This window comes from Vipera ursinii (assembly GCF_947247035.1).
Source record: "Vipera ursinii genome assembly, chromosome: 1".
Lineage (NCBI taxonomy): Eukaryota > Metazoa > Chordata > Lepidosauria > Squamata > Viperidae > Vipera > Vipera ursinii.
The window spans coordinates 26,715,511-26,742,086 of NC_139512.1; the positions used below are offsets into that span (position 1 = coordinate 26,715,511).

Sequence of the window (26,576 nt, forward strand, 5' to 3'; positions counted from 1 at the left end):
CACTACACCAAACTGGCTCTCCTCAACTTTAAAATAAAATAAAATTAAAGTAATTTTAAAAATACAAAGGGAACTTCAAAAACTCCCCCCCCTCCTCTTTCTCCCAAAATTCTGTCCTCGCTGCATGTGTAACCCAGATCCACCTATTATGCCAAAGGAATGGAATGGAATGGAATAGAATAGAATAGAATAGAATAGAATAGAATAGAATAGAATAGAATAGAATAGAATAGAATAGAATAGAATAGAATAGAATAGAATAGGATTTAGGATTAGGATTTATTAAATTTATATGCTGCCCTTCTCCCTAAGGATTCAGGGCGGCTCACAACAATAAAAATTAAGAGACATAAAATATAAAAATTAAAAAAGAATTAAACAATGAAAATAAGAAATACGGGACAATTTACACAATAAAAACCAAATTAAAAACCATGGTCTATGGTCCAGGCCCGCTTGATGGAACAACCATGTCTTCAGGTCATGGCAGAAGGATCGAAGGTCAGGGGCTGTCCGCAGCTCCGGAGGCAGTTCATTCCAGAGGTATGGCGCGCCCACAGAGAAGGCTCTCCCCCTGGGGGTTGCCAGCTGGCATTGCCTGGCTGATGGAACCTTGAGGAGGCTGACTCTGTGGGAGCAAACTGGGCTATGGGAGGTTGACATTGGCAGCAGGTGGTCTCGCAAGTACCCCGGGCCTAAGCCTTGTAGGGGTTTAAAGGTAATTACCAGCACCTTGAATCGCACCCGGAGGGCAACCGGAAGCCAATGCAGCTTGCTCAGGAGAGGTGTAACATGGGAGTATCGAGATACTCCCATAAGCACCCGCGCGGCTGCATTTTGCACCAGCTGAAGCCTCCGGGTGCCTTTCAAGGGCAGCCCCATGTAGAGAGGATTGCAGTAATCCAGGCGAGAAGTGACAAGGGCGTGGGTGACCGTGCATAGGGCATCTCGGTCCAAAAAGGGGCGCAACTGGCGCACCAGGCGAACCTGTGCAAATAGAATAGAATAGAATAGAATAGAATAGAATAGAATAGAATAGAATAGAATAGAATAGAATAGAATAGAATAGAATAGAATAGAATAGAATAGAATAGAATAACAGAGTTGGAAGGGACCGTTCAGATCTTCTAGTCCAACCCCCTGCTTAGGCAGGAAACCCTATGCCATTTCAGACAAATGGCTGTCCAGTCTTTTCTTCAAACTTCCAGTGTTGGAGCATTCACAACTTCTGGAGGCAAGTTTGGTTTTGAACCCATGGAGTCAACATGGTTCTCTTTGGTGATAGCAGATGAAGACAGTGAATACTAATTGTGATTGCTTTGAATTTGTCAGTTCACTGGAGATTGCAACTTTAGTTAAAGAAATAATTTTAGAGAACCCTTTTTTTTAGCATTATCCTCTTGAAAGAAAAACAAAATTGATTTTAAAAGTAAATTAGCACAGTAGCAAGCTAGATATGTTTTTTCAATACAGGAAGTCCTCGAGTTCAGTTAGCGACCATTCAAAGTTGCAATGGCACTGAAAATAGTGACTTATGACCATTTTTTCACAATTATGACCGTTGTGGCATCCCCGTGGTCACGTGATCAAAATTTAGATATTTGGCAACTGACTCATATTTATGACAGTTGCAGTGTCCCGGGGTCATGTGATCAGCTTTTGCAACCTTCTGACAAGCAAAGTCAATGGGAAAGCCACTTAAAAACTGAGTTACTAAACAACTGCAGCGGTTCACTTAACAACTGTGGCCAGAAAGGTCATAAAATGGGGCAAAATTCATTTAACAAATTTCTCACTTAGCAACATAAATTTTGGGCTCAGTTGTGCTTTTAAGTCAAAGACTATCTGTATATGCAGAAGATATTAAAGTTAATTGCAAAAGCCACTAGAAGCTGGGGGATCTTGCCATCTAAATCTCTCTCAGTAGAGATGCCTTAAAATTAGTTTTCTTTACAGGATAAATTAATCCAGTTTGCCTTATCCCTTGTTGCTGAACATCTATATAACAAATTGAAAGATAAAATCAGTTTTTTTTCTTCCTTATAATTTTATTCCTTTTAAATGTATGTTACAAATCTATTTTTATTTATTTACATATTCCTGGAACATTTGTGATGATTTATTGCTTTTCTTCTACCAATCCAGATTTTCCACAATAGGAATAGGCCTGGTGGAGTCTGCAAATCCATTCTCACTGCTTTTTTCCTGGATGAAACCTTGCCTGTATGTTTCTGATCTCTGTACATATAAACATAGCATAGTATCTGGATACATTTGTCAAGGCCTTCATTGCTACTCTTCTTCTTCTTCTTGTGCCATATCCGTTATCAGACATTGGCGATCATGTTGGCAATCCTATTTTTATAAGCAATTGCTACTCTATCAAGTGCTAATCTGTGGGGTATTTCTTGACTGCCGGTTCCTTTATTCTTCATAGTCAATTCAAAAAAAGCAGAGTCTATCCACCATTTCCACAAGGCATGATAAAATTATAAAGCCTAAGGCTGGTGGTTGTATCTGTTGTCATTAATTTGGTCATTATAATTAAAAACTTTCACTGTATTCATTGCTAGAACTTGCAGATTATCTGCATTTGCATTTTCCGCTTTCATATCCTAGACAGGTTTTCTGAATAAAATTTCAGAAGTGATTTATTATTACCTTCATCTTGGGGTTTAAGGGAAAGTAACTGGCCCAAAGAACACCTGGCTTCTTTGCCTAAGGCAGGACTAGAACACAGATTTCACTGACATAATATAGTGCCCTAATCACTGGTCCAAATTGGTCTCCATCTTTAGTTATATGGCTTGATTTGCAGAACTGTAACACAACAGCATTGTGACTAAGTGATTTTTCGAGTTTCACCTGGAGTTGTCCCTGCTCAGGTCTGCCTAGAAACTGGAGAGTGCCTAATTTTTCAGAAAGACGCTTAAACACAAGCTCTATAATATAATCTCTACAATATTGGCCTGTGAAATGAGTACTGGAGCCATCTTCCCACTCTTCTCCATCTTGGTGCTCTTGAAATTTGTTGAAACAGATGCCCAGAATTTGCCAGGTTTGGTTTTCTTCCACTCAGCGGAATGTGCAGAGATGGTGTTCTTAGCTGAGTTCCGCTATGCTTAATTGAAAGCTTGCAAAATTGTCTCCCTGAAGACCTGAAGGAAATCTCAATTTCAGTTACATAACTCTGTCGAAATATAGTTTTGTCTGCCTCACTCACACCTTTTCCGTTCAGAAACCATTTTCCCCTTCTTGTTTCCGTCTTGGACATAAAGACAGTTAGCCGTCTGAGTCTTCCTGGTGCTGCGTGACCTTGGACTGGGATTATTCAGGCTTCTGCCCTATCTTGTCTGCATATCAGCAAACACAGGAAGTGACTGCAAAGTTACGATCCAGGTGCAGAAATGAGAAGATCCTTTAACTGTGGCTGTGACTGTTTCATCTATAACCGAGCCAAAACTAGGGAGGCAAATAGATTTTCATGTTGAAAACTATATATGAAGTAGGAGACAAATTTTGGAAAACGAATCAGCAAAGAACATGAAACCCTCAGTGTGGTTTTCCTTGCATTCATTCAAGCTCTGGATGTTAATTGAAACTCAAGCCATATAAAAACAATTGTTAGCTGTTGTTTTAAGTTTCATACAAATTCTTGCCATCCCTGAGTTACTGGCATAGAACAAAATTTGAAGGAGTTGTCAGGCCAAGTTTAGACAAGTTCTACAAACTGATTACACTAAACCTTAGGCAGAAGCCCCTCTGTTAATCGTCTTTCAAACCATGAGATTGATTATAAATGAGACCTGCCTAAAAAGAGGTTTAATCATTTTCCAGATTTGTGCTCCTTACTGTTATTTTTTTTTTATTTTTTATTTTAATTCCATTTATATCCCGCCCTTCTCCGAAGACTCAGGGCGGCTTACAAGCTTAGCAGTAGCCTTCATTCTATGTATATGCCTGCTTATTAGGGCTTTCACACACACCCAAGCGGCATTATTACAAAGTCAGCTTAATTGCCCCCAACAATCTGGGTCCTCATTTTACCTACCTCGGAAGGATGGAAGGCTGAGTCAACCTTGAGCCTGGTGGGATGCGAACCTGCACTGATTGCAGGCAGCTGGTGTTACTTAAGGAGGCATTAGCCCACTGCTCCACCAAGGCTCTTATCAGCAGTTGTACTGATTATATATATTATTGGATACAGCATAGTTTTATCACTACACCAATAAAATCCAAAATCCAGTATATTCTACCCATAGTCAGGACAGTTCTATCTTGGGATTGATTTTAAATCTGTTTTGCAGAGAAGATAACAATTTGAATTTTTGTTTCTGTTCCATCTATATACTGGGCATGTATAATGCATATGAGAGTGTCTTATTTGAAAGTTAATACATACCCATTACCCTAGCACCTAGTCCTAGCCCATCTTTGTGGACCTCAAAAATCTAAGCAGAGTCAGGATTCATTAGTACTTGGATAGAAAATTATCAGGAAATACCAGGGCTGTCAGCTAAAATGGAAATCTGTAAAATAATCCCAGAAGAAGACATTTTGGAATTTTTTGTTATGTTTATGAAATACAAGGCATCAAGTTTGTCTCCAAAGAAATCTTTGTATACTATCCTAATTATTTTAATTATGATTGTATTGTTTTCCCCCAATGAGACTACCGACTCTTACTAGGGAGCACAATATGAATGTAATTTAGAAGACGGTTCTCTTGGGCACAAATTGCCAATATATTTCTCATCCACTGAAAATTGCTTAAAATTTCTCTTAAAATGCCTCTACTGTTCTTTTTTTAAATAAGGGATTTATTTAATGGTTTGTATTGTTTAAGTTGTTAATGGAATGAATTGTCTTTGCATATTTAAGCTACTCAAAAAGTATAGTGCAGATTTTGTTTAATCATTTGGCTTTAATCATCTGGCTTTTCATGATCTGGTGAACATCAATTTGCTAGGATTGTTAGCAATGATTAAGAGTTGTTGTAAACTCATGTTGGTATTATCAGTATGTAGTCACATTGTCCTCTGTTAGCCTCTTTCAGCTGCCTTCATTTTATGTAAACAATGACTTTTTAAAATCTAAAAATGTCTCTTCAAAATCTGGAGGAATTGTGTAGAGTTTCCATTATTGCTGTACACATGTCTTCCAGATGTGAATTTGGGGTTCCTTCTTTGTCACCTCATCAAAAAAGCTGAACGTGCCTCTAAGTACAGTAGAGTCTGATGGCACTTGTTAATAGTGGACTATAATATATTGTTTTATAGCCTTCCTTTTATTGCAGACATGTCAAACTTGCGACGTCACATGACATCGCGCAACATATCAGAGCTTTTTCACCATTGCCGGTAATGAGATGGGCGTGGCTTCCCGATGACAGGTCCAGCCCGCGGGCTGGCAGTTTGACGCCCCTGTTTTATAAAGCTGATAAAATAAGCTTTGGATTTTGTTGCTGCTACTCTTGAACTAGTTTTTTAAAAAAATTATACAGACTATATTTGTGGCTTAAGCTGTTACTGTTTTCCTTAATATGTTATGCGCCTGTTAAGGAAAGCTGAGAATTTACTTGTTCCTGGTATCTGATACCTTCTGGAAGCACCAATTTTAGAAAATGCCTTAATTTAAAAAGCAAGGTAAACCACCCATCTAGCCTCCCATCGACGCCTCAGAGGCATTTCTTGGCACATGGCTGCTGTCTCTCAAGAGAGCAGAAAAGTGATCAACAGATCTGTAAAAAAAAAAGGTTTTATAGAAGCTGAAGCCAATTCAGCATTATATAATACTTGATCTATCTTGCCTCAGCCCTTTGGCTGTCCAGTCTCCCAGGAAAATATTTTTATTGAATGACTCTCCCAGCACAAATTCCCAGGTGAAAGGTGTAGATATGGGTCAGAGTCAGGCTATTTGTCTATTGCCGTTTACGATTCTTCTCACACAGTCCATGAAGTATCTCCCCCCCACCAACTGATGTTGTATAGCAGAGACAGAGTTCTTTGGAGGTTATGATAAGATCTGTTCTTTGTATAATCTGATGCATTATGTCAAGAATCTCCCCAGAGAACTGTTGTGAAAAACCAGCATCTTTTCATAACATTGATGATCTATTACCTAATTTTATAATATTGGATGCATTCCAGATGGTGGAGCATAGGTCAGGATAGGAGGTGATACAGATACACAAACACACAAACAGGCAATATTTAAACAAATGAGGGAATGTATTCCAGATGCTATGATACCTATACTAATGAAGTAGTATGATGCATTAATGTATGCAAATACAATCGTGTAATCTAATAATACATATAAAACTAGCGTTCATTTTTTCATTGAATTTCCTACGGTGGATTTTTCATCAAAAAATCAGTAAATGTTTATTAGTGTGTAAGAGCTGAATGTTGTGAATATAAAAGGTAAAAAGTTTTTATTTCTGAATATTGAAAACCCATTTTCATCATGGCTTAGAATCATGGAGGAGGAGGAGGAGGAGGAGGAGGAGGAGGAGGAACGTTTGCCTCCTTGAGTTATCTATAAAAAGGGTAGAAGAAAAAAGTCTAATCATAATATTCAGAGGTTCTTTCATTTATATTTTATTGCTTTTTGAGTGTCACAGTTGTCAAGAGAATTTAAAATATTCAAAATAAACTTGGTTAATAAGAGAATTCCAAGCCACTTTGGGGAATTAGAATGGACTCATTTTTAATACTAAAAATATGTTTAGTTAAATGAAGACTCCAGCACCTCTCCACCAATAATCAGCACTCAGATCAGCATAGATGAACTCCAAGGTCACCTTCAATCAAGTAAACAATACCCCAATCATGAAACTGCCAAAGAGCCACCCACACAGACAGGCAAGACACCAGAATATAAACTAACAGCAAACAACCCTCGCTCATTACTAGCACTGATGATGTTACCTAGTTAGAGTAATGAAACGTCTGCAAGAAAACAAGCAAGCTCAGAGAGCACCATCCATCTTAGTGCAAAAGCTGAAACACTGGCAGTTTTTGGAAAAGTAAGATATCACAAGAATCGCAACCATGTTAGAAACACCATTGGTACTCCGAAATACTTTAAGACCTTGAGGGCCTCTGACCTGAAGAATCCATCATCTGGCGCATTGTCTTTCATTTTGAATTTTCTCTCCATGTGATTTTCTTGCTAACATGCAGGAGTTTACCACTGTCTTCTTCTGCGTAGTATAAAATGATGCCTTTGTCATTTTCAGTTAAATTGATTAACAGTCTTCAGCCTCTGCCTATATTGCTGCTGCCCAAAATAGGTTCCTGCTTGCTTTAACTGGCACATGGAATCCCATGAACGACCCTGCTGGAAGGATATACTCTTGGCATGTGCTCCTGATACTTTTCCCTCATAGGAATAACTCCCTGATGCAGTGAAACAGCACAGCCAGGGGAGGGGGGGGCTTTTTAATGACCTTATAAAATGCAATATTTGTTGGTGAATTGCTTAAGTCAATGATGTCTTCATAATAGTAATAATGTTAACATTTTTGATATTATTATTGCCATTAATATTGATAAGGTTTTCCATTTGTTTTAAATATTTATGAAATACTGGGAGTAGTGGTTCACGTTACAGGAGAACAAGCTTCCTTTGGAGATCCTGAGCAAAAGAACTGGCTGAGTTTCTAACAATGTTACATTTTGACTGGCTCTCTGGGTATTTATGGTAAATTTGCTACACTGATGAGTGTTTGTTATGACTTATACATGTATCTTGGTACCCACAAGGTACTCCTTTGTACCACCTCTAGTTAGATGAGCAGACATTATCCACTAATAAGCTTTTGGGTATTCTATCTTAATGATATTTATGAATACCTATGCAATTTGTCTGTATTGTTCATTATTTTCTGCACCATGTTTTTCTAACTTGCTTAGGGGGTTGTTCTGAATCAGTCAACTCACTAATGATCCTTGACACATTGTGAAAAATCCTGGATCATTCTTGACCACAGTTTATCAACCTTGGCAACATTAAGATGTGTGGACTTCAGTTTCCAGAATTCCTCAGCCAACATGGCTGGTTGAGGAATTTTGGGAGTTGAAGTTAAAGTTGCTAAGGTTGAAAAAAACCTTTCTAGGATGCATAGTGTGTGAAACAGCAATAGTTATTTGAAATAATGAGGTGATATTGTTCTTAAATAGCACAAAACAAACAAGAAACTGGCATCCTGTAAAGCAATTAAGGCCAGAAAATTTGGATAAAACTATTTTTCTGCGACCTTGGATTGGAGGAGTGTCTGTGTACACGTGTGTGTGTGTGTGTGTGTGTGTGTAGTGCAGGGATGAGCTATTGGGTTTATTCTCTGAGTTTAGTTGTTTTCCTGCAGACATTTTACTACTAAGCTAGGTTTATATCATCAGTGAATGAGGAAAATTAAGTTAATCATAATAGTTTGCCCTGCCAGTCTTGATGAGGATGTGGCTTCCTCCTCCATGGTTCTTGATTAGGGACAGTGCTAGGATGCAGCCACTTCGCACCAGTTCAGCAGAACCACTAGCTAATTTTTTGTTGCCCAGGCCCAGAATGGATTTCCAGAAGTTGCATCCACACAGAGAACCAGTTGTTCACATATTTGAATCCCACCACTGATTAGGGTATTCTCTATTTATCTGGTGCTGTTTCTTTCTCATTAGAGTGTGTATTGCTAGGGATGCTTTGGGCTGTTTATTTCTTTCCTTGACTTCTAATTATATATTTTAAATGATATATATTTTTGTGTAGCAAGGCACTTTTTAATGAAATTGTATGGATACCTGTTATGTTGGAAGATGTTGTGTAGGTGGTCTATTTTCTCTTTTCCTCCATACAACCTACCATATTGCAACAATGAAAAGGCGAACACTTCCATATATTTTAAAAAGAACTTCTCTGAGAGAGCCAGCGAGCAGACTTATTACAACCTTTTGATATCATCGAGGCACACACACAAACCATCAAAATCCCTCCAAAGCATCTTAAGCAACTCAGAGCTCAGCAATCAAAGAAGAAAAAACACGAGTAATCTACAACATACAGCGTAAGAACTGTAACAGCCAATATGCAGGATAGACAAATTGGAAGATTGGCAGAACACATCCACACTGACAGTTAGGAGACGTAATGAAAATTCCTTAGTCTCTCAACATAAAGAGAAGTTCAACCACAATTTCAATTGAATTGAATTAATATTTTAGTTCAAGCCAAATCCAAAAATGCTAGGGAGTTGCTGAAAGTTTGGCATTCTGACAAATCAGCCATCAGCAGATAGATAAATCCCAACTACATACCATTTAAAAAATATAACTAAAAGAATAAGCAAACTATATTTCCCCGTGCACTGATGATAATGCCTAGCCTAGTAACAAAATGTCTGCAGGAACACAATTACATATTAATATACCTTTCCCCAGCTTGATGGGCTCCAGATGTAATGGGATGATAACTTCCTGAATTCTAGCAACATGACCTATGCAGTCCTTGGAGCAATTGAGAGGGTTCTTGGTTTGGGAAGTCAATGCAATGGTTTCTTTAAAAAAAAATGACTAATTCATTTACCAAATGGATTCTTAACAGCTGTCACATGCCTCTTTGGTTTTAGTTGGAAAGAACCTTTGACATCTCTTTCTCTGCTTTTAGAAGGAATTTTCCTTTCCAAATGCCATGTCCCCTTGGGCATTCTGCTTACTTTTTTATAAGAGTTTTTATTAAATTTTATAGGGTTAGGAAGAGGATATGACCAGGGTAAGGATCAGGATTTGGGATGGGGATAGGATTGGGATTAGGGTAGGAACGGGGTTGGGAACAACATTAGGGTTGCCCCCAAATAACATTTTCAAGCTTTAGCAAACAAACTATTGTCTGGGTACATATGATCAATTAAGATTAATTAATATAACAGTAAGTAGCTATAATATATATGCTAAATGATAATCATATACGGTATCAATTAGTCAATACATATCATTCTCCTTACTAATATATATTCAAAATAACATATCACATTCATTTCTCGCTAGTTCGTTTTCCTAACCATTGGTAAAAGTTATCCCATGCTTTAAAATAAATTGAATCCTCTTTCTCTTTAATCTCTAAAGTTAATCTGTCCATTTCTGTACACTCTAAAATTTTCTTGATTAAAATCTCCTCAGTTGGTAGGTTTTCATTTTTCCAGTATTGGGCAAATGCTATTCTCACTGCTGTCAATACATGCAATATTAAATACTCATTCTCCTTCTCATACTTAGTTCCTAATATTCCTAACAAAAACAATTCTGGCTTAAATTCAACCTGCATTCTGCTTTCTTAACAACCTTCCCTGGATTTCATTGGCAAATGGATGCACTCCTTGGCTTAAACAGTAGGCATTAAGTTTCATGATAGTTGTGGAAGCCTCTTTCTTAGGGCAGGTTTCTTCAGTCAGCCAAACCAAGTTTTGGCAAGCAACAAGGTTAATGCATGCTAGTAAATGTAACAGAGATTGGCAGTTATAAACACATAGGTTCCCTGTGGTTGCTTTGGAAAATAAAAATTACAGCATGGAGACTAATGTTTGCAAGTAAATCAGCCTGCTTCCCTCTCCCAACGTGGATTATTGGACAAATTTATTTTTGGATGGTCAGGCAAGGGATACAGCCTATAAGAGCATATTGCTTGGCTTTATCAAGGGTTCACAATTTTAAGGCAGGCTTCCCCAGCATGGTGCTCACCAGGTACCTTAACTGTAACTCCAGACTTGTATTGCTTCTGAAGGAAATTGGCTAAAGAAAGTCTGCCTTAAAGGAAAGGGTCAGAATATATCTCAGAACTAGATGGATTTTTTTTAAAAAAAATCTACTTCATGATTCCCTCTGTGGCAGGTAAATGCTCTGAATGTTTGGTCTGGAAAGACTTTGGCTCTTAGGAGTGTTATCAGCCTGGAAGGAAGGAGAAGAGCACATGTTGGTGTATGGAAAATCCCTGGTTCAGTCCTTTGGCCTTCTTTTCTATGGTAAATAAAAGCTGGTGCTAGCGCAACAAAAGTTTAGGGTATACGGGTAATCCTTGACCTATGACCACAGTTGAGCCAAAATTTAGGTTGTTAAGTGAGACATTTGTTAAGTGAGATTTTCCCCGTTTTAGGACTTTTCTTGCCATAGTTGTTAAGCGAATCATTGCAGTTGATAGGTTAGTAACACAGTTGTTAAGTGACTCTGGCTTCCCCCATTGACTTTGCTCGTCAGAAGGTTGCTAAAGTTGATTATACAACCCCAGGACCCTGCAACCATCATAATTATGAACCAAGCATCCAAATTTTGGTCATGTGACCATGTGAATGCTACAATGGTTGTAAGTGTAAAAAATGGTCATAAGTCACTTTTTACAGTGCTGTTGTAACTTTGAACTGTCACTAAATGAAGTTGAGGATTACCTCTACTTGTTACTTTTAGCAATCAGAGTGCCAACTAGCCATTGTTCTTCCTGTGTGATGGATGGATGGATAGATGGATGGATGGATGGATGGATGGAGCTCAGCTGTCCCTTTAGTCTTCCAGGATGGAGCTCAGCTGTCCCTTTAGTCTTCCACCTGATTTCATTTTCTGTTTTTTTTTTCCAATAGACACTGTTCTCTGGCAATAAAGCATAGACCAGGAGTAGGCAACCTTTGCTCTTTTATGACTCGTGGACTTCAACTCCCAGAATTCCTGAGCCAGCCTGGCTCAGGAATTCTGGGAGTTGAAGTCCACGAGTCATAAAAGAGCCAAGGTTGCCTACCCCTGCCATAGACAGTCATGGTTAAGGTCCACACCAGTGCTCTTTCTGCCTCCTTGAGGTCTTTTATTTTTAAAGATTTGCACTTCTGTGTGGTAGGCTTCCCTCAGATTGCTCTCGCCCCCTTTTTAATACTCCTGTACTTAGAAGGGAATTAAGATTATTTTACAAGATTTCTAATCCAAGTTTTCTGAGCTCAAAGAGGCAAAAATGATCACTGTGAATTTTCATTTACAGTACCAGGACAATTTTACTCATTTAATCCTTTAGCAAATCCTGATCAATGTGCTCTATGCCTATTTAGTCTGCATTTGGATTTAAATTAAAGCTCTTTGACTCGGAATTTTAGTCCTGACACGTACACAAAGCATCAGGTGGAGAAAGTGGTGTTTTTTTGGGGGGGGGATGAGCCCACTAAGAAGGGTCAGTTACAAAGCCAGCAGCAATTACAGAGAAGAAAGAAATGGGGACAAGGAAAAATTGTCACAGTTTTGAAGAAAAATATAGCACAAAAAAGCAAGGAATGTATCTTTTTGTGGTTGCAGCTTTTAAATCAATTTGTTAAATGCTTGTAGATAATACAGTACATTATTAATAAAATGACATTACCAGGGAAAGCAGATTATGACACCTTTTGTCTTTTCAATGAGGGGTTGGCACTTATTTTAAACCAAACTAAAACAAATGAATGAAGCCTATTGAAAACAATTATTTCTTTTCATTTAACACCACTATAACATTATTATACGCCACAGCTTCCAGTTGATACCATTTTATTAGTATTTCCAAAAAGTGAGATCAGCTTATAAATAGAACTTCTTCAGTCTATGGAGTGACATTTAGCCATTTGGAGTAAGCTACTTTGTATTTTATAGTTATTTTATATAAGCAGCAAGCAAATGAATTTTCTAACATTATTCTTTCACTTGCTTATTTCAGGACCAAGAAGAAAATAAAGGTGCCACAAGTTGGCCTGAATTTTACATTGACCAGCTTAACTCCATGGCTGCTGTAAGTGGAATTATCTATTGTCTTATCTAAAAGAAAAAGATGTAAGAATTAAGAGCACAGCTCTGGGTAGTAAAGGCATTTTTAATCTTAATTTTAAAGCATTGATAAATATTATGCATCATTTTACATTATTTATTACTCATATTATTCATATTTTGGGAGGGAGAGATCATGAACCATGCATGGCACTGAACCATTGCTTACAGTGGCCTTTTGATCTTCAACTGCCATAAACGTAATCTCAAGGTTGCATAGCTATTCAGAAGGGCTAGAAATGTGTTTATTTTAAAAGTGTGCATTATGATTCTTCAAAAGCAAAAATGCCCATGGTATGCTTTTGTTGAACCACTGATGTGTGGCTCATTAAATTCATTCATTAACTTGTGTATACCAACTCTGCTGAGATACTTTTGCTGCATTTTGTGTAAAGTAACCCTTTGATGTCTTCACAGGTCTTCTGTCATATATTGTGCTACTGAGAAAATCAGTCTGCACATATAAGCCCTTTCCTGTACTGAGTGGTGCAGGGGAGGTATTAGCTTTGGCTTGTGATAATTATCATTAGAAGCCAAAGGTGTTTAAACAAAAAAGATAAAGTTTGTGTTGAAAAGTTCAAGATCCACTCACCCTCCATTTGCTGAGAAGCAAAAAAAAAACCAGTTATGTTTGTAAATGGCAGGGAGAACTGGGGAGTGTTTGTTTCTGCAGACATTTCTATTGAATTTAGTAAGAGTTCCTTGATTAAAGAGACTCACATTAACTTTAAGGGAGCTAATTTTCAGATTGTTGAATGCTACCTAGTTATGCAACAGAAGTGAGTGTTTAATAAAGCACCTGGAATTTTTATAGAGGGCTGCAGAGGCTTTCTTTCTAAATGCAGTACAATCTATTCAGCAGTTGTGAATTTCATATTGTGGTTATGTTGAGGATATGTGTGTGGGTATTTCTCCATGGTAAAGGCATGCATTTTGGAGATAATTGGAAATTTATGTTTCTCAGAGATGAGTGATATTCAGCTAGAATAATAAACACCCTGCAAATATTCACTAAATATTGCACTATTACTCTCTAAAGTTGTAATTAAAGAAAATCTTCCCCTGTTGAATTTTACCAATATGTTGCTGGCATAAAAGAATGATATCATTGGTTAAATAGGAGCAGGGTGGCTTGAGCAATTAGGATGCTGGGTTGAAGGTTAGCAAGCCCGTTTTTTGAGACACGGGAGCTGCCATCTTTGCCCCAAGTCATGCCAGGGATATGAAAGGATCCTCCAAGGGCATTCCAGGACAATGGTGATGTCACTGGCTAATCCTTTCAACCCGGAAGCACCTGTGCAACATTGGTTAAATACTTCTGTGGGACAGCTTCCTCTTTTAATGTCTCATCGACAGTTGTCCAACTGCCTCACCAACTCAAAAATGGCTTTAGTGGAAATAAGAATATAGTATGTGTATTTTAAAATTTTATTATCATCAAATGGTTGAAACATCATTAAGAAAAGACTGGACAGCCATTTGTCTGAAATGCTATATAGGGTTTACTGCCTAAGCAGGGCGTTGGACTAGACCTCCAAGGTCCCTTCCAACATTATATTATTATTATTATTATTATTATTATTATTATTATTATTATTATTATTATTATTATTATTATTTCTCTTGCTGGCATTTTAAATCCAGTCCACTAGAGTAATGGATCAGGAAGAATAAACTGGAAAGCTGGGCTTGCTATTCATTTAGGCAAAATCAGAAACACAACTCTAGAACAGGAAAATATTGCTCAATGTATGAAGAAAGTATCAATGAAGGAGAATATTTGTAGCTCAGGGTTGAAATGAGGGGTCCTTGGTCCTCTCTGAGTTTTCTCATTTTCTTGCATGAAACATCTGCAAGAAATAATGAAAGTCTCTGACTCATCCCCAACATCTTCTTCTGGGAACTTTTTTGGAGGGATAAAAGATTAGTTGTTCAGAAGAGAAAATCTACCATTAAAACATCAACTATAAAATGATGATCGGAGTTAAATATCATATAGCTTATCCAACGAGGGACTCTATTTATCCTGTTGTGAAATAACCTACAGAAGGGGCTTCTGATAGCCATTCTGAAGATCAGAAGAACCATTTTTAATTTATCTCATTTTACAAAAATAAAGAAAATGGGATATGAAAGGGAAAAACAGAAACAAGAAATGAAATATTAAAATGTTTCTTCTGAACTTGTGTTTGTAGAGAGATATTTCATGCTCTTTGTCAGGCCCTGACTGTTTCTCCCTCCATAGTCCAGGTCCATAAACCTTTATGAGGGAGCTACTGACAGGAATTTTGTGAAGAGATCTTTTTGGCTGGCTGGCTTGGGTGCTGTATTGTGGTGGTAAATGGGTTCATCATGGCCATTTTGCTGTTTCATTGTCACTGGTTGACAAACACTTTCAGCTCAGTTTATTTGTGGAAAGTACAGTAGATAAATAAACTATATTGAACAGGTGGCTGCTACTAATTTTCTCAACTTATGCAGAGAAAGTCATTGATTGCCTTGGAAAAAGAAGATGAAGAGGAACGAAACAAAACTATAGAGAGTTTGAAAACAGCACTAAGGACCAAACCTATGAGGTAATTTGATTTTTTTGGTTGCTGTTGATGCTAGATAACTAAATTCTTTGCCTTTTCTTCTTTAGTATAAACATTCTTAAAATAATCTCTTCATTGTAATACCAATCAGCTCTAATTTGCTGAGATGTGTTAACTTAATTCCTCTTACCACCCAGATGTTCAGAATCACAAATCCCATCTTTCCAGTAAAAATTCCCTCGCCTCTCTTTTCTGAAGTTTAGGGGTGTTGCAATCAGTCACATTACAGAGCCATCATTTTCTTTATTCTGCATTATAAAAACCATCCTGCTTGGCTACTGATGTTCTGTTCCAGCCTACGACCAGCCCTGTCTGTGTGTCGGGGACAACCCCTTTTTCCTTTTTACAGTCAACAGGCTGGAAAAACCCAACCAAATTTATTTACAGTTCAAACAAAAAAGCAACAGAATATTTCCTTCAATAAATAAATCAAAATATCAAACGAGTTAAACAGAAGTATCAAGAACAGACCAGGACACTTTCAGAATGTCTTCAAATGGTTGCCTTCAGCCCACACCTTCCCCTTTTATTATCAGTCCCACGAGATGGCTTCTCACTGCCTTCTCCTCCTCTCACTGGGTTGCCTCATTGATTTTCTCTGCTCTGCTCTGCTGGATTGCCTTCTGCTTCTAGCATCTCTGAACAGATACAGCTGTGATTCATCTAAGTCCGACACCTCGTGCTCACACAGCTGAGTCTTATGAGGAACATGACTGGAGGGGCCAGGCTGAGAGTCCTGCAGTGCATCAGAGCCTCCCTCTGACACCAAAGGCTCTCCAAACCCCTCCTCCTCCTCCTCAGTTTCATCAGATTCAGCTGCTGGGACCACAGGCTGACACTGAATCACAACAAATGAATGCTATCCTTCCAATAATAGGAATGTCTTGAATTTAGACCATACTATTAAAATTCAAATGTTTACAGCATTAAAAATTATTTTAAAGAATGGGGATTCAAATTCTATCCACAGACAAGTGGAGAAGATTCATAGTAAATGTCTTCCATCAGAGAAAACATTGCAATGTTTATGCTGCCACCGAATAATCATCTTTCTTATACATACCTTCTGTACCTCTTAGCAGTGATCGGGCTGTTTAGACTTCGAATATTCAGTTTTGGGAAGTATGAAATGTTCAGAGATTTTTCTGTTCAAAACTCAAAAATGGTAAAGCCATCTTGAAACTGTTTTTTTCTTTTTTCTAACTATATCCCCAGAAGCTACCAGAATATAGCAATAGCAGTTAGACTTCTATACTGCTTCATAATGTTTTACAGCCCTCTCTAAGCGGTTTACAGAGTCAGCATATTGCCCCCAACAATCTGGGTCCTCATTCCACCTCAGAAGGATGGAAGGCTGAGTCAACCTTGAGCCAGTCAGGATCGAACCCCTGGCAGTCAGCAGAATTAGCCTGCAATACTGCATTCTAACCACTGTACCACCACAGCTATCTTATCTATTTATGGGTAAGGAAATCTATTATCCTTACACTGAGAGATTGTTTTAATATATGTTTTAGGAATCCTTTGAAGTTAAACTAAATTACAACTTTAAGAAAGTGATCTTCCTCTTTTGTGTTCCTTCATTTTTTTCCTGATAGGTTTGTAACTCGATTCATTGATCTGGATGGCTTGTCATGCATTCTGAACTTCCTGAAGAGCATGGACTATGAGACTGCGGAATCTCGAATCCATACCTCTCTCATTGGGTGCATCAAAGCCCTGATGAACAACTCTCTTGGGAGAGCCCATGTCCTGGCCCACTCAGAGAGTATTAATGTAATTGCTCAGAGTCTGAGCACTGAAAACATTAAGACTAAGGTGGCAGTGCTAGAAATCATGGGCGCTGTGTGCCTGGTTCCTGGGGGTCACAAAAAGGTACTAGAGGCCATGGTGCACTACCAAAAATATGCCAGTGAACGGACTCGCTTTCAGGTATGGAGCATCAAATTACTTCTTAAATGGAATGATTATTTTCAATACTCCACAGTATAAGCATTTATTTGTGTTCCAAACAAAGATGCAGTAATTTAATTTAATTTAATTTATTGAGATTTCTATACCGCCCTTCTCCCAAAGGGACTCAGGGCGGTTCACAGGGCATAAATATAAATGACAATACAAAAATTAAAAGACAATTAAATCAATGCCCAAGTTAAAACAAGAATAATAAAACAAGCCTATAAAAAACCCATGTACCCCCATCAGGCCAGACCCGCTAGTTCAAATAAATGGGTCTTCAACCCACGACGGAAGGATCGGAGGTCTGATGCCGTCCGGAGCTCAACCGGCAGTTGGTTCCATAATGCCGGAGCACCCACAGAGAAGGCCCTCCCCCTGGGGGCCACCAGTCGACATTCCTTGACAGGAGGCACCCTGAGGAGGCCCTCTCTGTGGGCGGCCACAGGGCGGAGGGGAGTCGACGCCGGCAGCAGGTGGTCCTCGAGGTATCGCGGACCCATGCCATGTAGGGACTTAAAGATCATAACCAAAACCCTTGAGGTCATTTAATCTCAAACATAACCACCACCATGTTGAATAAAAACACAATGACATGCTCACCCAACCTGCAGGCTCCCTCCGTGGATTACAAAAATTGTCCAACACAATTGGGTCCTGTGATGGCTTTTTAAGAAGGGGGTGGAACACTCTCCTGAAGCATTGACAGGGCTACCCCTCTCTCAAGGATGAATTCACCATAAATGGGCCCAACTACAGATTATCTTCTGGGAGGACTTAGCCATATAGGAGTGACATCAGCCTACCTCACAGCCCCAGGAATCTTCTCTGTAAAAATTATTCTCCTTTTCTCCAGAAATTGCTTTCCTGTGTACAAATTGAGGCAAATCTAAGTTACATAAATCAATTAAACTTTACTTCTTTAAGTCTCTTTATCCTTGGCAGTGATCAACATCAGAGTTTTATGCCCTGAATTTAATTAATACCAAGTACATGATACTATATTTTATTGATAAGTGGGTCATTTGCTTAGTTTTACACAGCCATAGGAAGCTACCTTAAGTTACCCATAGATCTACTATGTGGATATGTGTATGAGAATGTGTGAAAGAGTGAAAAAGAGGAAAATATACTTTTTATCTTTTAACAAAAAAAATTAAAATGAGACTAATTTTGATTGAATTTTGTTCCTCTCCTTTACAAAATTGTACCATTAGTACCATCACAAAATTGATCAAAAACATTTTAATTTGCAGACATTAATAAATGATTTGGATAGAAGTACAGGACGATACCGAGATGAAGTAAGCCTCAAGACAGCCATTATGTCTTTTATCAATGCTGTTCTAAGCCAAGGAGCTGGAGTGGTAAGTTCAAAAGCTACAGATGGGAGCTTCATAACATTGATTGGGTCACTGTCTTGTGTTTGAACAAGTATTCTAGAAACAGTAGCTAAAATCATCTCAATGGGATATCTTGCATCCTACTGGCAGCCATAACACAATAGGTTTCGATAGGGCAGATATGGGATACAGGTACTCCTATTTTCATAGGATAATGGAATGATTTCTCACTAATTAGTAAAGACCTTAGGTCACCTTGATAATTTACCTAAGAAAGGTAGAGGAACTGTGAAAAGTACACAAAAGAATTGTTTTGCACATTCCAGGTTCAAGAGGACAATCAGAATATTTTGGCAAAGGCCTTTTCCCCATTACAGTTTCTTGAAAGACCAGAACAGAAAGATGCCTGGGAAACACAAGTTATCCTTTAAGAAAAGGATGCTTCCCAGGCATCTTTCTGTCCTGCTTGAAACACAGACACTCACCTTCTCACCCTGGCCAAAATAAAAATAATATCCTATGTGCAGTGGATTCAGCCAGTTCGCACCACTTTGGCAGAACCGGTAGCTAATTTTTTGTTGCCCAGGCCCAGAGTGGACTTCCAGAAGTGGCATCCACCCAGAGAACTGGTTGTTCTCATATTTGAATCCCACCACTGCCTATGTGCATAATTTGCCTACCACTGAATTAAGATTCTTCTAGTGTCTAAAGAACTTAGTGCCTCCAGCTATGATGGATAACTGTCATAGCTTCTTTTAAATTATTGAGGTTGGAGACCAGTAGGCAGTGGTTTTTTTGTAAAAGAAAAAGGTGCCGGAACTCACACATGTCATACAACCCGCCTTGCCTACCCTACAAGGTTCCATCCCAAAAAGGTGCCGGAACTCCGTTCTGAGCGTTCTATGAGGAAAAAAGCCCTGCCAGTAGGAATTAATGCCCATAATATTTAAAGAGTAGATTTGTATTCCCCTAATACAGGGGTCGGCAACCTCGGCTCTTTTATGACTCGTGGACTTCAACTCCCAGAATTCCTGAGCCAGCATAAAAGAGCTGAGGTTGCCTACCCCTGCCCTAATATAAACCCACATTTTTCCTCTTTTTCTATTTCTTATTGTCACCATCAGACTGTTTAGGAAAGAGATATAAGCTGTACCTCTGTTTCTCTTGCTTGATTTGTTTTTGATGTCGGTGAAATCAACAAAAAGTAAATCTGATGGAAGAGACTTAAGATGATGAACCCCATTTTCTTGCCTGCCTGAATCCTGATGTTTGTGCAACTTCATCCCTCTTGTCTTATCCCAGTGTTACTGGAACTCCGTAATTTCCAGAAAGTTTCCTAATCTACATGTTTTGTGACTGCTATTCATCTGTTGCATGGGTCCCCATCTTTCTTTTTTACTTCTTTGATAAAACAAGGGCAGTGCTATGGCTCAGTGGTCAAGACACTGGGCTTATCAGCTGGAAAGCTGATAGAAAGCCAAGAGCCCAGGTTCGAAACCCAAGCACCGCATGTCAGGAGAACCTCCTGTTATTCACCCCAGCTCCAGCCAACGTAACAATTCAAAACCATGCAAGTAGATAAGTAGGTACTGCTTCGGTGAGAAAGTTACTGCATTCTGCATTTTCATGCTGGCCGCCTGATGACAGAAGCCTCTCTCAGACAACACAGGCTCCCTCTGCTGAGAATCCAAGATGAGTAGTGCGCCCTTGAGTCAGTCACAACTGGACAGGGGAAACCTTTAAACCTTTAATGGTGAAACAACTGTACTATTATTCTAACAGGAACCATTTTGAAAGATTGCCATCTTCTTTTCCTCTTTTCCAGGAAAGTCTGGACTTCAGACTCCACCTGAGATATGAATTCCTCATGCTTGGAATTCAGCCTGTAATTGACAAATTAAGAGAACATGAAAATTCCACATTAGATAGGTAAGCAAGTATGTGATTTGTAATGTTGTTTAAAATACCTTATCTGCCTTCTTATTCATTCTCCCTGGATTTTATGTTAAAGGAAATGGATAGTACATTTTTACCTATCCTAATGTAAAGAAATTGCTCTAAAATTATGAATTTTTCCTAAGCTAGGTGGAATTCTATGACACTAAGCCAGGATTTAATGCACAGGAACCTCTGCAAATTCCAGTAAACCTTAGATCTGAGTGCTCTCCCCCTTCTCTAACTGCTTCACAAGTAGGAAAATTCCTGCCAAGCTTAGTTTTATCTTTCTTCGTCCCAGACTTATTGTGGTTTGTTAAGTAACTAGCAAAAGTACTCAGGTTTGGTTATTGGCTTGTTTTCCAATTGGCTGGCCTTTGTTTAACTCATGATGCCTAATTCATGCTAATGATAACCAAATACCAGGAAGATGAAATTGATATTTTTTTTCTTTTGGCTTAATCAGAAGAGAAGAGAATGAAGTATGCATGGTTGCACAGGTTTTGCACATAACGCTCAATTCTGACTTAATGTTACATTCAGGTCTAGTGAAAATTATCATGAAAGCTTTTAACTGCTTTAAAAATTAAATAGTTCATGAACAACTATTTACAGCAAACAACTAAATCTCAGTCCCATTTCAGAATTCATTGCTGCCTTAGCACTTAAAATGACCCATTCTCTTGGGGAGAATCAATCATGTCAATATTTTATTCCCCTCCCCCTTTTATTTGAAGCTAGTGGTTCCTCCTTCAACTGTAAAATCTACCTGTCTTGTGCTTTCTTATCATTTTGAGTGCAAAATAGGTGTCACATTTTTTAAACAATCAAAATAAATCCTGAACGCTGTTATTCAAAACCTAAGACGAATAAATAAAGCTCTGGCTGGTGTTAGGTGGCTCCAACAACTTGCATCATTGCCTCATCTTTTAAAAAATAAGTGCAGTCCCAGACCACCAACAGTTTATCCACCCCTGATATAAATCCCAACCATGGAGCCAGCCACTCCGCTTGGCACCCATAGAAAATATTCTTTCTACCCAATTGTCTGAGTCCCTCTGAAATATGAACACAGGTAGTTCTTGACGTACGACCATATTGAGCCCCAAATTTCTGTTGCTAAATGAGACATTTGTTAAGTGAATTTTGTCCCATTTTACGACCTTTCTTGCCACAGTTGTTAAGTGATTCACTAAGTTAGTGACAAAGTTGTTAACTGAATCTGGTTTCCCCGTTGACTTTGCTTGTCAGAAGGTCGCAAAAAGTGATCACATGACCCCAGGACACTGCAACTGTCATAACTATGAACCAGTTGTTAAGTGTCTGAATTTTTGTGATCACATGACCATGGGGATACTGCAGTGTGACAAATGGCCATAAATCACTTTTTCCAGTGTCATCGTAACTTTGAACAGTCACTAAACGAACTGTTGCAAGCCGAGGAGTGCCTGTACAGCCCCTTTAGAACTAGGATGATAAACAAAGAATGACATTGTGGAGAGTCAGCTGAACAGATGGAATTCTGAAGGTGGCTGGTTCTTGTGCTTACTTTCCTGTTTTTAAATCTGAGAAAGAATTGGGTCTCTCTAAAGTTGAGGACAAATACATTTGTATTACAGCTACCGGTAGTCCTCGATTTATGACCAGTCACTTAGCAACCACTTATAATTACAAAGGACCTGCCCAAGGCTATTTACAACCTGGATTCGAAGTCCTGATGGCCACTGCCTAGTGATTGATAATGGTTTTTGCTGGAAACTGCATTTATTTATTTATTTCCAGTTTCCAGTAACAATAGAGCCATTGCAAACAATGGATTCACTTACCAACTGCAGCGTTTGTTTTACAACCACCACATTCACTTAATGACTGCCATTAAAAAGGTTGTAAAATTGAGCATGGTCACATGGTGGCCTGCTTAAGAACTAGCATAACATGCAACCATATTTCTGGGTTCAGTTATAATTGTAAGTCAAGGACTAACTGTATAAACTCTTCTGAATGAAATGTTATTAAATGTCCTGCCTCTACTAAATGTAGTGGGATGTTCTTGCCAAACCTATTAGCAAAATTGCTTCAGTAAGGGATTGCCCTAAATTGCCTCTTCTCTCCCTCCAGGCATTTAGATTTTTTTGAAATGCTCCGAAATGAAGATGAGTTGGAGTTTGCCAAAAGATTTGAACTGGTATGTATATTTTGCTACATTTGGACTGAGTAAAAAAAAATATTCTGGCCAAGAAAGGATCATTGTTAAGAACTGAATCATATCTCAGCCATTTTACAATTATCCTTAAACACTTGCCCAAAATGATTAAGTTACATTTTAATTATAACTTTCAGGAGATTGCTTTTCTTCCTCCCCTATTCCATCTTTGCCCAACTTTCATATAAATGATTCACCCTGATCTTTCCTTTTTCATAGCTGTGGGCTATTTTTCAGTAAGTAGCAAGATTTTCAAAGATTTTAAAGTGTTGTATGTTCTGCTACTGTACATCAGAGATAATCACTTTTTTGATCAGACTGACCTATTGGATACGTGCAAAATCTTGTTAAGGACTGTCAAGTTCCTCTTTATATATTGACATTTTGCCAATTTTATTCATTCATTCTTACATTTCTTATTACACATTCACCTATGTATAGCAAGTCCAGCTTAAATAAAAGTTGATTGGAAGCAAAAAGCAATTAGAGGTAGCAACTTTGCCTGGAGGAATGATTATGTGTGAAAATACTAATCTTAATCTCAATTGTTTTGCCCCATCAAAATAACCAAAGGTTCATATAGATACAAAAAGTGCAACCCAGATGTTTGAGCTCACAAGAAAGAGATTGACTCATACAGAAGCCTACCCACATTTTATGTCTATACTTCACCACTGCCTCCAAATGCCCTGTGAGTACAAAAAGTAACTTTAGGATTTTATTGATATTCATTGTAGATATTTTGGAATTGAAGTGCATGGTTTGAAATGCAAGCTTCCTTTGAACAGTTAGAAATGCTAAAACTTTAATATGTCCTATTATAGGGGTATATTATTACAGTCAATGTGCTATTATTGTACAGAAGCAATGAGAGTTGCAGTCTATGCATCTTAGTAATTTTGGAGTACATATGGGTGAATGGATGGATGGATGGATAAATGAAGAGAGAGCTAAATAGAGTGAAAGAGAGAGGACAATTTAAAAGAGTGATAAATTGGTTGGTTGGTTGGTTGGCATGGGGGCAATTGCCTAAATAAACTAGAAATTAAGTCTTTAAGGATAACTTTAGCTCAAACCAGATAGTACTTTCCAGTCTTCATTGCATTGCTGGAGAAGACTTGCAAAGGACAGATTGGATTTACATCATTAAAAAAAGCAAATACCACCAAATGTTAAAAATGGAGGAAAAGATGTATAAGTGCAAAGGAATCTGCTGTATGAAAGATTTTCTCAGTTCTTCGGGATTAGCTTGTACTTTCATAAAATCCCATGAAATTGGAAGAGGTCAAGTCCACTTCTCTATGTAGAGCAGGGCTCTCTTAACATATCCTCCTTACATAGCCATCATGTTTCTTTTTCAAAAAAAGTAGTTCATATAATTGCTGGTCAAATTTTGTATGCTAATTATATACATGGAAACCTTCCTCTTTGAGTCATACATTTTCAAAGTGTGCTCATAAATGTCTTGATTCAGCTGTGCTCATAAATGTCTTGACAAAACACTGCTTTCTAGAAAGTCCTATCACATTCAGCTTCGAAATGTTTATTGCACCAATTGCCTACATTTGTTGTTACTCAACTACACAGATGTATGTAAGTATTTCCCTCCACTGGAAAGGCATTTTGAAGGATAAGATTTTGACCTTCTGTCAAAAGCATTCGCTTAAGGGCTGCACCCTGATATGTTTTACATAGTTGAACTTTCAAAGATTTGTTGCATATCAAATATGGAGAAGTATCTGTTGAAAATATCAACCTTGTCCTTACCGACAATGATTTCTTCCCATCTGCTCTCCCTTTGAAAATGGCTGTATAATTCTATTCTTGCCAGGGATATCTGAGTACAGTAATCTCTTGGTTACTATCTCCTAGCATTGAGCTTTATCCTTCTCTTTCTTACAGAAATTATTTGAATAATTTTGAACTGCACTATTAATATGTGAGGATTATAATTATATTTGTTAACAGTTGTCCTAATATCTTCTAACAACAATAATTTGTCATTATATTCAAAAAAATGCAAGAGTAGTATACGGTTCATTTTGTAAAAGATTATCTAGGCATTTTCCAATTTCAGGGCATCAAATCTAATATTTGCTTTCCATCATATTCACCAATGCTGTTTTGCAAGGCTTATAATCAAATTTGCCTCTTGTAAAAGTATGCAAAAGTGACATTATATATATTCCACCCTTTATGCAATATCCCAAACACCAATATTTATATTGATAAATGACTCATAAGTACAAAGGGGTGAAATTTGTGTAATTCACTTTTGCATGTTTTTATTCGTAATTCATAGATATATTATTCATCCATTTCTTGGAGGAGGGGGAGTTGCAGATTATGAGTTAAATTGCATAATATGTTATTTTCTTTCAAAAATACTGCACATATTTTATAAATACACTTGGATACTGTGACACAGTATTAAAAAAATTTAAAATAAGATATTGTGTTCCTAGGTATATAGTCATCTAATAAAACCATGTCACATTTCTCAATTTTTTCTTCAAAGATTAATTTCTCAGGCTTCTTTATTTTTAACAAAACATCACATCATTTGCAACTGGCTATTTCTGTCAACATCCTTCAGTATTTGCTTACTCTGAGGGGAAAAAAGGATATCAATTCAGACTGTTAGAGAACCAAAGTGACTAATTCATTAAGCCCAGTTTTGGGAGCATGCTTAAAATATCCTTTTTATTAGGAAGAAAGAGCACCTCTTAGGTGGGGCTCCGATATATAATGATCAAGGTTAGGAAAAGCAGTTTTCTGCTGACCACAACCTATAGCAACTATTTCACCACTGAAGCACCATTTCCTGTAAAAAGCATCTGGGAATGGAGATTTGTTTAAATTGACATATGCTTCCTTTTCCCACCCTTCACATTCATTCACAGTTTTTGTCTCCCTTTTAGATAAGAGAAACGGCAACACCGTCCAGTACTGGTTACTGCTGGATCGTATTATACAACAAATAGTTATTCAAAATGATAAAGGGCAGGACCCTGACTCAACACCCCTGGAGAACTTTAATATCAAAAATGTTGTCCGAATGTAAGGGCCTTCCTTTATTTCTGCAGTAAATGATTTTTTTTTAACCTTGCATGTCTTCTCTATTTCATATGAGTGGGTTGCTTATTTATTCTGGTTTTTGAATTAGCCCTAAACAAATCTACACAATCTGGAAATAGTGACAGAACTTCTTAATATCTGAAATATCTATTTAATCAAGTTATCTATATCGCCAATAACTTCACCCCCAAAAGAAATATTTTGATGTACATTCCATAGCATTGTGATACTCTGAGCAAAGGCTGGAGAATATTCTACCTAATAAATTGTATGTAAAAAGAATTTCTCTTTGAAAAAACTGTCAATATTTTATAAGCATTCATTAATGTTATTCAAAGTAGCAATTTGTAAACAAAATGACTTGCCACTGTAAACTGTTTTGTGGTAAAAAAAAACCTGAACAAGTTTAAATACTAATTGAGCAAGTACAGTTGCAATTTTCTAGGTTTTCCATAGATTTCATCTTGGCGTCTTGTCTTTGCTAATCATGTGGTGCTTATATTTATTAGAAATTAATTTCTTTTCCCCCCTAGGCTGGTTAATGAAAATGAAGTGAAACAATGGAAAGAACAAGCAGAAAAAATGAGAAAAGGTAAATGATAAAAGTAGAGAGCCTCACCTTAAGAGGACTTTAGCTTGTTAGGACTGA

The 26,576-nt window shown here is 37.8% G+C and overlaps 1 protein-coding gene across 1 annotated transcript in view; it reads left to right on the forward strand.

The window, feature by feature from the left end:
• DAAM1 (dishevelled associated activator of morphogenesis 1) overlaps positions 1-26,576 on the forward strand; it is a 171,626-nt gene that overhangs the window by 91,964 nt on the left and 53,086 nt on the right. Inside the window, exons 4-12 of the mRNA XM_083370178.1 lie at positions 12,712-12,783; positions 15,300-15,394; positions 17,011-17,344; positions 18,625-18,735; positions 20,537-20,640; positions 22,765-22,831; positions 23,423-23,540; positions 25,771-25,909; positions 26,461-26,519. Of these exons, the coding sequence (XP_083226304.1) occupies positions 12,712-12,783; positions 15,300-15,394; positions 17,011-17,344; positions 18,625-18,735; positions 20,537-20,640; positions 22,765-22,831; positions 23,423-23,540; positions 25,771-25,909; positions 26,461-26,519 (1,099 nt within the window). The remainder of the gene's footprint in view (positions 1-12,711; positions 12,784-15,299; positions 15,395-17,010; positions 17,345-18,624; positions 18,736-20,536; positions 20,641-22,764; positions 22,832-23,422; positions 23,541-25,770; positions 25,910-26,460; positions 26,520-26,576) is intronic.